At 45.2% G+C, this 12,491-nt stretch overlaps 1 protein-coding gene across 2 annotated transcripts in view; it reads left to right on the forward strand.

Annotated features, from left to right (window-relative positions):
* Positions 1-252: 252 nt before the first annotated feature.
* Positions 253-12,491, forward strand: part of zdhhc2 (zDHHC palmitoyltransferase 2) — a 28,296-nt gene continuing 16,057 nt past the window's right edge. For both annotated transcript variants that reach the window (XM_020502073.2, XM_031789799.1), the window contains exons 1-2: positions 253-574; positions 9,404-9,430. In XM_020502073.2, coding sequence (XP_020357662.2) covers positions 448-574; positions 9,404-9,430 — 154 coding nt within the window. In that variant the 5' untranslated portion in view covers positions 253-447. The remainder of the gene's footprint in view (positions 575-9,403; positions 9,431-12,491) is intronic.

The raw sequence follows: 12,491 nt of genomic DNA on the forward strand, positions 1-12,491 counted from the left end.
ATTCTACAAAAAGGCACATTTAATTAAGCATAAGGTCTGATAATTGTTTTCTCCATCATATAATGTAGGCCTACTTTCACCAAGGTTAGATCTATGGCAAGACAACATTAAAAACAACTTAAATGGTGATTAACATTCTCTTCTCTGCATCAATGGTCAGAGGGTCAATTGGATCATTCCAAAGAATAAAAATGTATTTGCAGCATCCTACGAACGTCATGGCAACTTGGTGAAAAGGGGTGGTGCTGACTATTTTGCAGCGCAGAGAGGAACGAGAGACGTCGCGCTGCCGTGCTCTGCGAAACGAGGTGGAGGCAGCAGAACAGAAGTGCTACGTCCTGGCTGTCGATCATACGCGATTTACAGGCAGTAATGAAGTGACAGACACAGACAGAAGGAACAGACAGACAAAAACTTAATGTCAAACAAATGGTGTCTAAATAGAATATGGCGCCGTCGGGCTCGCGTAGTATCAAACGGAGCTGTCAGACAGTTTTGTATTGGATTCCAGTTATTTTTATCACCCTCATAGTGGCTTGGTCTTACTACGCGTATGTTGTACAGCTCTGCATAGGTAAGGATAACTCTACTGTCGGCACAGTATGGGTTTTAACGCTTATAGGATGCTGTGGATGCCTTGCAGTGCCCTTATAACCGATGTGACCATGTGTTTTTCCCTGCTCCTGTGCTGCGTCTCATTTCAGCATTCACTCATTTTGGTCCTGTCTGATTTTAGATGCAGAACTATTTGTTTATGCAGGTGCTTGTAGTTGACAGTACCAATTTCTATCATAATTACAAAGACAGTTATTCTGGACATATGTTCATGAATATGTTGGTTTATGGAAGTCTCCCATAAAAACTGTTGAGTCACAGCTATAACTGAAATAGATGACATTAGTTGCACATGTGTGAAACAATATGGGGAGCATATACTGTATGATCATAATAAATTAATTACAGTAGAAATGTAAATATTGGTTGTTTATATATGGGCTGAGTTTTATATTATTCAATAATATTGGCAATGTGTTTGATTATCTCAAAGAATCTCTCATATATGTATAGTCATTTATTATAATCCAAACAACTATACAAAAAACAATCCCTGAGGAAATTGAAGGATGTATATCAACTTGTAGCGTGTCTGTAAAACATCCATGTTTTGGTCCGCTTTTAAATTTTTATGACCATGAAAATTCAAACCCCCTCCATTTGAGTTCCTCTCCAGGGCAAAAATCCCCTCACAAGGATGGGTTTAAAGATTGACGGCCCGGACCAGAGCCATATATATATATATGTATGTGACTTTACTATCCTGTGCCTGTATGGAGGGATTATATGTACGTACTACTACTTCATACAGCTCTGACAACATTCCTTACATGTGTTCATGTGTCGCATATTCACCACAACACTTTGACGTGATCAGCACTTGATTTACAAGTGTAGTCTAAGGGCCCTGGTCAAAAGTAGTCCCCTATAGGGTGCCATTTCGGACATTTAGTTCCCCCTCCCATAGCTTTCAAGGCTGTTTTTTAGACTGCCAATGTTACATTTGGTTAAATTATAGTGTAAAAGAGCATAATATTACACAACATATGAATTGGCCTGAATAGGGATACTGATTCCTGAGGTGAGGAGCTCTGTGTGTGTCAGAATAAACCAGGGCCAACCCACTCCTTGCTCTATTTGGCAGTATGTCAGGTCTCCACCTCCTCTGCAAATGGACTCCGCATTTACCAAGAAGCATCACACGCAAACTAGTCTGGATTCAAAGAGCAGTGGTTGCAAAGTATCGTTTTTGAATGTTGCTATGCTTGTACTATCATCAGTCTATTGTCCAATCAAATCCTTTTCTGTTTGACACTCACATTGTTTTTAGTTTAGTCTTTTGGATTTAACAACAACCATGTCAGCTGACTTTGAGCTAATATTCCACAAAGGGTGAATAATGACCTGTTTTAATGTCTTTGGCATTCTGCCCTAATTTTTTCTTCTTCTGTACAAATAGCCCTAAAATACAGTATCTGTAAACAGACCATAAATGTCTCCCTTTTGGTTTTCTTATAAAGCTGTGAGTGTTATTATATGATACAATATCAGTACTTGTTGCATTTACAACTTGTCTAAGTCATATCATCAACTGATTTCAGTCAGAGCATGGCTATGGATTGACTGCATTATTTGAATGGAATGTTGGCATGTTAGTAGTTAATTTTGAAAATGAATGGAATCATTCCTCTAAAACTGTCTGGCTAGCTAGCTAACATACAGTGCAGATAAACTCTTCAAATGTATTATTTTACACAATATCTTATCACATCACTGGCAAACAATGGTTGACCAACTCCCTTACCAAAATGGCTGACCTTTATCCCATTTTAAGAAGGTTAATTTCCATTATAGTACTCTAATTCCTAATTCTATGGTCTCAGGTGAGAGTGTTGCTGCCCTAATTCTACACCGCTGCCCTACAGTGTCTCAGATGAGTGTTGCTGTCATCACTTTGAGTTCCCCTCTTAGCCAGCCCAGTCATCAGCCTAGTCAGGCTGACCCTTACAGCCAGCCCAGTCATCATCACAGTCAGGTTGACCCTCCCAGCCAGCCCAGTCATCAGCTCAGTCAGGTTGACCCTCCCAGCCAGCCCAGGCATTATCCCAGTCAGGTTGACCCTCCCAGCCAGCCCAGTCATCAGCCCAGTCAGGTTGACCCTCCCAGCCAGCCCAGTCATCAGCTCAGTCAGGTTGACCCTCCCAGCCAGCCCAGGCATTATCCCAGTCAGGTTGACCCTCCCAGCCAGCCCAGTCATCAGCCCAGTCAGGTTGACCCTCCCAGCCAGCCCAGTCATCAGCCCAGTTTTGACCCTCCCAGCCAGCCCAGTCATCAGCCCAGTCAGGTTGACCTTCCCAGCCAGCCCAGTTTTGACCCTCCCAGCCAGCCCAGTCATTATCCCAGTCAGGTTGACCCTCCCAGCCAGCCCAGTCAGGTTGACCCTCCCTGACTCTAGAGACACACCTCCTGTTTCCTTCCTGCTGTTCTAAACACTATCTAAAACAGGCAAACCTTCCCCGTTTGTCTTAGAACACAATATTATGGCCAGTAACAGAGTCAACCACTTTTTCAAAACCCTTCTCTGCACCAGAGGTAAGAAAGGCTGAAAATCTCTGACCGGTCCTATAGAGTTATTCCTAACCATGTGTCCTGACCAAGAAACACAGGGGCTCAAGTAAAGTTCTCAGCGGATGTTGTTAAGTAGATTTAATTGATTAATCTGTTATTATCAATGCTTTTAGCGCATACAACTAATATGATAGTTTGATATTTGCATTGACTGTAAAATTACTTTTTTATATATATTTGTAGTTTTCTTCTATCTGCAATGAAACCAGTAAGATATGACTAGAAGTGTTGTTGCCTGCGGCCAGCATGTGGTGTGATGAGGTCTAGAGATAACTGTTGGAGGGTATCGTCAGCTGATCCCTTTGTTAATCCCATTGTCTGACTCGCATGCAATCTCTGTCTGACCCAGATTTCCTTAAAATTATCTTTAATAAATGGCAGCAGGGTCTTTAAAGTTGACAAAATGTTAGTCACATATCTGTGACAGTGGAGGCTCATCCGAGGAGGAAGGGGTGGACCATCCTCCTCAGTGAATTTCATAAAGATAAAACTAGTGAAACATTAAATAAGTTATCCTTTTTTAGATAAAACTATACTAAATATATTCACGTCAACAAATAATTGATTAAAACACACTGTTTTGCAATGAAGGTCTACAGTAGTTTCCGTCCTCCTCTGGGTACATTGACTTCAATATAAAACCTAGGAGGCTCATGGTTCTCACCCCCTTCTATAGACTTACACAATTATTCTGACAACTTCTGGAGGATTTCCTCCAACCTATTAGAGCTCTTGCAGCATGAACTGACATGCTGTCGACCCAATCAAAGTATCAGATAATCAATCTACACTAATGACCAAAAGTATGTGGAAACCTGCTTGTCGAAAATATTGTTCCAAAATCATGGGTATTAATATGGAGTTGGTCCCCCCTTTGCTGCTATAATAGCCTCCACTCTTCTGGGAAGGCTTTCCACTAGATGTTGGAACATTGCTGCGGGGACTTGCTTCCATTCAGCCACAAGAGCATTAGTGAGGTTGGGCGATTAGGCCTGGCTCGCAGTTGGCATTCCAATTCATCACAAAGGTGTTCGATGGGGTTGAGGTCAGGGCTCTGTGGAGGCCAGTCAATTTCTTCCACACTGATCTCGACAAACCATTTCTGCATGGACCTCGCTTTGGGCAGGAAAGGGCCTTCCCTAAACTGTTGCCACAAAGTTGGAAGCACAGAATCATGTAGAATGTCATTGTATACTGTAGCGTTAAGATTCCCCTTTACTAAGGGGGGCCTAGCCCAAACCATGAAAAACAGCCCCAGACCATTATTCCTCCTCTACCAAACTTTACAGTTGGCACTATGCATTCGGGCAGGTGGTGTTCTCCTGGCATCCGCCAAATACAGAATCCTCCGTTGGACAGCCAGATTCATCACTCCAGATAATGCATTTCCACTGCTCCAGAGTCCAATGGCGGTGAGCTTTACACCAATCCAGCCGACACTTGGCAATGCACATGGTGATCAATTCTTGTTCTGACGTTGCTTCCAGAGGCAGTTTGGAACTCGATAGTGAGTGTTCCAATTGAGGACAGACGATTTTTAAGCGATACGCGCTTCAGCACTCGGCGGTCCTGTCCTGTGAGATTTCGTGACCTACCACTTCGCAGCTGAGCCGTTGTTGCTCCTAGGCATTTCCACTTCAGAATAACAGCACTTACAGTTGACCAGGGCAGCTCTAGCAGGGCAGAAATTTGACGAACTGACTTGTTTGGAAGGTGGCATCCTATGATGGTGCCATGTTGAAAGTCACTGAGCTCTTCACCATTCTATTGCCAATGTTTGTCTAAGGAGTTTGTATGGCTGTGTACTCAATTTTATACACCTCCCAGCAACGGGTGTGGCTGAAATAGCCAAATCCACTCATTTGAAGTGGTGTCCACATACTTTTGTATATATAGTGTTGTACTGATAGCATAATCTACAACTAGCTAGCACTACAGTGCATAAAATGTGGTGAGTAGTTGACTCAAAGAGAGAGAAAGACAATAGTTTAATAGTTTTGAACAACTTAATTTATTCCTAAATTAAGGAGAAGCAAAAGAGAGAGAGAGACAGATTGAGATTTGGTTGTATTTTCTTTTTAACTTTCACTTAGCTAGTGAATGTAGCGAGCTAGTTTAACCTACTCAAACACCTGACTCAAACAGAGAGGGATGCTATGTTAGCTAGCTATGGCTATCCAGCACTGGATGGATGAGAGACAGCTAGTTCACCTGTGAAGTCCTTGTGTCGCAGACCTGGGCTCTGTTGCAATAGCAGGACGCACGCACGTAACGCACAGAGCCAGTTTCAGTTGCTCAGATCACCTTTCCTCGGCTCTGACTGTATGTTGTGCAGACTGCAGTGTGCTCTGAGCCTGTGTGCTCAGGGATGGAATTTAAGGATTTTGGGCACTGGCCAGCCAGCCTAGTAGACTACCATTTTTACTAGCCCGGGTCAAAAATCTGTGCCATGCGATATTTGAAAAGACAACATTTCTCTAGGCGGCAGGCTAGTTTGGTACGTTTTCTACTAGCCCGGTTGAACAGTACTAGCCTCAGGCTAGCTAGCTAACTTAATATCCATCCCTGGGTGTGCTCCTTCAAGGGCTTTTTGAAACTGGAAGGAACAAGGATGATGAGCTCTTGGGGAACTATGTGTTGGGTATTTATTGTATTAGTTATGTGTAGGATGCTGTGTCTCAATTAGGGAGCTGGTCCTGTCTTTTCAGGGCTGTTCATATTGTTTTTTAGGTGTGTGTTAATGCTGTTGATGTGTATTAGGTGTGTGTTAATGCTGTTGATGTGTATTAGGTGTGTGTTAATGCTGTTGATGTGTATTAGGTGTGCACTGGTGCTGTTGGTGTGTATTAAGCGGGGGTTGGAACCTACATTATTTTTGTTCTAAACAGAACCTTTTTTTGATGTTGTTACTTTCCACTCCACCAATCATGCAGTGCGGATAGCAATGAGGATTGAGCTAATTGCTATGAAGTGGGCAAGCTATAGCTCAGTGAGTTGTTTACATGTGTGATGGAAAGACACGTGCGAGATGCAACTGACATTTTGCGGGTGGGGAGAGAATGAGAAAGCAGTTCCGGCTCCAGGATGACATACCTGAGGTGACATTTTAAATCCATGGGTGGGCACAACTAGTATTGCTTTAGAGCCCTAATAAAATAAGGTAGATTGGTCCTACTGCTGTTGAAATGTACAAAAATGTATTTGAAATGTAGCCTTACACATCAACAACCATTGTTTTGTATAATGGCACAAGAAAGATATGCGCCCCATTATGACATACAAGTGTATACAAAATACAAAATGCAGCCATAGGCCTAGACATAATACAAAATGCAGCTGTTGCAGCCGTAGACCTACACATAATACAAAATGCAGCCGAAGCTACCGTAGGCCTACACATAAAGCCATAGCTGCCGAAGGCCTAGACATACAGCCGTAGCTGCCGTAGGCCTACACATAATACAAAATGCAGCCGTAGCTGCCATAGGCCTACACATAAAGCCATAGCTGCCTAAGGCCTACACATACAGTCGTAGCTGCCGTAGGCCTACACATCATTTGCGCCTACCAACAGGATGAGCACCGCTATGGTATCAAAGATTCTTACAGGCTTCGCTTAAACTTTTCTGTTGAATTTGTGACTCTACGCAATGAGCGTAACCTACAGTCAGGCAAGATGCCACTTCTCCAGGTGCACAATATTTTCTGTGGGAGAGTTTCAGAAAATAGGGCTGTGAGACACAGGCTTAATCGTAGACACATGGAATGTAGGGTGAATACGGAGAGTACAGGGTAACAAAAGATGAACAGCAGTGGAACTAAGGACTCTAGAGATTGGGAAAGGGCCAATGAAATGGGTGGAAAGTTTGCGGGACTTCACCCGAAGGGGCAGGTCCCGTGTGGATAGCCGTACCCTCTGCCCAATGCATTAGCGAGGAGCTGGAGTCTGGCGGCGATCCACATGTCGACTATACCTGGAGTTGGTCTTGAGATGCGCCCGGGCATACTCCACGCAAACCAGTTGTCGGCTCCAGGTAGTGGGGTTGGTCGAGACGAGGCATCTTAAGGTTGTTTCCAGGTCTTGGTTTGCCCACTCCGACTGGCCGTTGGATTGGGGATGTAATCCGGAGGACAGGCTGGCCGATGACCCAATAAGGGTGCAGAACGCCTTCCAGAACTGAGACGAGAACTGAGGAATCCAGTCGGAGACCATGTCCACCGGAAGTCCGTGGATCCTAAAGACGTGCTACACCATTAGCTGGGCCGTCTCTTTGGCAGAGGGTAGTTTGGGGAGAGGGATGAAATGGGCGGCCTTGGAAAACCAATCCACTACCGTCAGAATGATGGTGTTGCCATCAGACGGAGGGAGCCGAGTGACAAAGTCCAGGGAGATATGGACCAGGGACGATGAGGGACAGGTAGTGGCTGAAGGAGGCCGGAAGGGGCTTGCCGTGGAGTCTTATTCTGAGCACAAACGGTGCATGCGGCAACAAAGGCAGATGCGTCAGGAACCATTGTGGGCCACCAGAAACGTTGTCGGGGGAAGGCCAGGGTCATCCGGAACCCGCATGGAGGAAGGAGCCCATTCCAGGACCCGGGACCGGACTGATTTAGGGACGAACAACAGGTTAGCCAGGCCACCTCCAGGGGCATGCTGGGAACGTTGTGCCTTGCAGACCAAGGTCTCAATACCCCAGCCCACAGCAGCCGCAAGGCATGAGGTAGGGAGGATGGTCTCCGAGTAAGAGGATGTGGCAGCGGGACTGTACAGGTGAGAGAGGGCATCAGGTTTAACATTCTTGGACCCTGGGCGATGGGAAATGGTGAAGTTCAACCTGGTGAATAACAGAGCCCACCGGGCCTGCCTGGAGTTAAGGCTCCTGGCTGTGCGGAGATATTCCAAATTCTTGTGGTCGGCCCAAACCAAAAACGGATGTTCTGCTCCCTCCAGCCAGTCTCCACTCCTCCAGTGCCATCTTGACCGCCAGGAGTTCTCGGTTACCCACGTCATAGTTTCTTTCTGCAGAGTTGAGATGATGGGACAGGAAGGAACAGGGATGGAGCTTTTGGTCCTGGACAGATCGCTGGGACAGGATAGCCCCCACTTCAACGTCAGAAGCATCGACCTCAACCACAAACTGACGGGACGGGTCCGGATGGATGAGGATGGGGGCTGTAGTGAACCGACACTTCAGGTCCACAAAGGATCTGTCAACTGCTGGGGACCATGTGAACGGTAATTTCTGAATCCAGCTTTTAAGGTCATTAGGCTACTAGACTATGCTTCGGAGGGGGGAGGGGCAGGTTGCCTAAACATGTACACACGCTGACAAGATTTTCAGCTTGCAGGCAGACACTGGAAGAAGTTTCTGATTGACAGAGGGAGAGCTTTGCATAGGTGTTTTTTTTTTTTTGCGGGACTGGAAAAAATTGCCCGGGAACGTAAAATTATGTTGATAACCAGTTCCCATGCTTTGAAAATAAAGGCTCTGTTCTGGAACAGTATAGATCACTTTCGTTCCCAGTTCTGATTCTATTCCTTTAAATATTTATTAATTTTCCGGTTTTTGGTTCTGTTCCCTGAACCGGTTCCAACCCCTAGTATTAGTTGTGTCTTGGTGCTATTCATGTGTATAGGTGTATTAGTAGGTGTGTGTAGTAGGGTGCTACTCATGTATATTAGCTGAGCTGAATCAGTGTGTTGAGGACTGGGGTGCTGATCCTGTCATGTGGTCAGCTGCTTTGTCTCAGGCCTGCCCTGCCGCAGGTGGAGCAGCCGCCAGTCAGCATTCACGCCAGACTGCACCAGGCACGATGCTACTGTTGTTGCCACTGCTTTTGTGTTAATGCACAGCAATGCTTTACTATATCAAAAGGTAAAAGAAGGAGAGTAATTTATGATTGGATCAGGTCGTGATTATGTTTCTGTAAGTTGTGGGAGTTTGATGTGTCAGATGGCACTTATAGGGATTCAGTGCACTTGCTGGATGTCTGCATCATCCTCAGTTTATTTATCGTTATTAAACGGTCATTTGTGTGCCAAGGATATTGATGCCAAGTACACCAAGGAGAAAATAATCCTTTGTTTTCAGCACAATCTACACATTATGATGACACATTATACTGAAGAATGTTCAAAGCATTTCCATTTCTTTATTTGTCCATAATACAGCAAACAACACAAAGACATGACTGCACATTTCTCATCTTCTCTTTTCAGAATCGATCGACAACATTGGACAGAAGAGTAAGTTCCTGACCCATATATATTCTTCTACAGTATAATGAACATTAATACCTGCCAGTAGCAGTATGATAGGGGGAGAGTGGGGCAAGTTGAGACAAAGGGGTAAGTTGAGCCACCTTTATTTCTAGGAAACCATACACAAAATTAATAATTTGACCAAATATTTAAGAAGAGGTCCTCATTGCATGCAGTCTGTGAAGGAAAAAACCACATGGAAAAAGTGGTAAGCAAGTTAGGTCCAATAAACAGATTTTCACCACGTCAAATAAATGTATTGGGTTAGAAGTTTCATGATGCTTGTATCTAAACCAATATAGATAATTTAAAGATTGTTCTTTACTTCAGTTGGGGTCTCTATAAGCTTCAATATGAGGTCATAAACCTAGTATGAACGTGCATCCCTATATTTTGTGGGCTAATATAGTCCAAATGTTTGCCTTGGGGTAGGTTGAGCAAATGGCCATGGGGTAAGTTGAGCCAATGGTAAAGACAATGGCAAGTTGAGCAAATTGAAGTGTTTTCTTCCCAGGCGTAATGCAAGGCATTATTGCTGGGATATGAGGTAACAACAGGGCCTGGCCTATGTTAAAAGTGTGTGTTAGGTGTTAAGCCTGTGTTAAAAGATGCTTAAAATTATTAAAACACAAAAATATCAAATGAAATGTTATTTGCCACATACGCCGAATTCCGCGAAATGCTTACTTTACAAGCACTTAACCAACAATGCAGTTTAAAGAGAAATAAGATTGAAGGAAATATTTACTAATTAAACTAAATTAAAAAATAAATAATAATAATAAAGTAATAAAATAACAATAACGAGGCTATATACAGGGGGTACTGGTACAGGGTCAATGTGGAGGCTATATACAGGGGGTACTGGTACAGGGTCAATGTGGAGGCTATATACAGGGGGTACTGGTACAGGGTCAATGTGGAGGCTATACACAGGGGGTACTGGTACAGAGTCAACGTGGAGGCTATATACAGGGGGTACTGGTACAGGGTCAATGTGGAGGCTATATACAGGGGGTACTGGTACAGGGTCAATGTGGAGGCTATATACAGGGGGTACTGGTACAGGGTCAATGTGGAGGCTATATACAGGGGGTACCGGTACAGAGGCAATGTGGAGGCTATATACAGGGGGTACTGGTACAGAGGCAATGTGGAGGCTATATACAGGGGATACCGGTACAGAGGCAATGTGGAGGCCATATACAGGGGGTACTGGTACAGGGTCAATGTGGAGGCTATATACAGGGGGTACTGGTACAGGGTCAATGTGGAGGCTATATACAGGGGGTACTGGTACAGGGTCAATGTGGAGGCTATATACAGGGGGTACCGGTACAGAGGCAATGTGGAGGCTATATACAGGGGGTACTGGTACAGAGTCAACGTGGAGGCTATATACAGGGGGTACTGGTACAGAGTCAACGTGGAGGCTATATACAGGGGGTACTGGTACAGAGTCAACGTGGAGGCTATATACAGGGGGTACTGGTACAGGGTCAATGTGGAGGCTATATACAGGGGGTACTGGTACAGGGTCAATGTGGAGGCTATATACAGGGGGTACTGGTACAGAGTCAACGTGGAGGCTATATACAGGGGGTACTGGTACAGGGTCAATGTGGAGGCTATATACAGGGGGTACTGGTACAGGGTCAATGTGGAGGCTATATACAGGGGGTACTGGTACAGAGTCAACGTGGAGGCTATACACAGGGGGTACTGGTACAGAGTCAACGTGGAGGCTATATACAGGGTGTACCGGTACCAAGTCAATGTGGAGGCTATATACAGGGGGTACTGGTACAGAGTCAATGTGGAGGCTATACACAGGGGGTACTGGTACAGAGTCAACGTGGAGGCTATATACAGGGTGTACCGGTACCAAGTCAATGTGGAGGCTATATACAGGGGGTACTGGTACAGAGTCAATGTGGAGGCTATACACAGGGGGTACTGGTACAGAGTCAACGTGGAGGCTATATACAGGGTGTACCGGTACCAAGTCAATGTGGAGGCTATACACAGGGGGTACTGGTACAGAGTCAATGTGGAGGCTATATGCAGGGGGTACTGGTACAGAGTCAACGTGGAGGCTATATACAGGGTGTACCGGTACCAAGTCAATGTGGAGGCTATATACAGGGGGTACTGGTACAGAGTCAATGTGGAGGCTATACACAGGGGATACTGGTACAGAGTCAATGTGGAGGCTATATGCAGGGGGTACTGGTACAGAGTCAACGTGGAGGCTATATACAGGGTGTACCGGTACCAAGTCAATGTGGAGGCTATATACAGGGGGTACTGGTACAGAGTCAATGTGGAGGCTATACACAGGGGGTACTGGTACAGAGTCAACGTGGAGGCTATATACAGGGTGTACCGGTACCAAGTCAATGTGGAGGCTATATACAGGGGGTACTGGTACAGAGTCAATGTGGAGGCTATATACAGGGGGTACTGGTACAGAGTCAATGTGGAGACTATATTTACGGGGGTTACTGGTACAGAGTCAATGTGGAGGCTATATACAGGGTGTACCGGTACCAAGTCAATGTGGAGGCTATATACAGGGGGTACTGGTACAGAGTCAATGTGGAGGCTATACACAGGGGGTACTGGTACAGAGTCAATGTGGAGGCTATATGCAGGGGGTACTGGTACAGAGTCAACGTGGAGGCTATATACAGGGTGTACCGGTACCAAGTCAATGTGGAGGCTATATACAGGGGGTACTGGTACAGAGTCAATGTGGAGGCTATACACAGGGGGTACTGGTACAGAGTCAACGTGGAGGCTATATACAGGGTGTACCGGTACCAAGTCAATGTGGAGGCTATATACAGGGGGTACTGGTACAGAGTCAATGTGGAGGCTATATACAGGGGGTACTGGTACAGAGTCAATGTGGAGGCTATATACAGGGTGTACCGGTACCAAGTCAATGTGGAGGCTATATACAGGGGGTACTGGTACAGAGTCAATGTGGAGGCTATATACAGGGGGTACCGGTACAGAGTCAATGTGGAGGCTATATACAGGG

This window comes from Oncorhynchus kisutch, linkage group LG15 (assembly GCF_002021735.2).
Source record: "Oncorhynchus kisutch isolate 150728-3 linkage group LG15, Okis_V2, whole genome shotgun sequence".
NCBI lineage: Eukaryota > Metazoa > Chordata > Actinopteri > Salmoniformes > Salmonidae > Oncorhynchus > Oncorhynchus kisutch.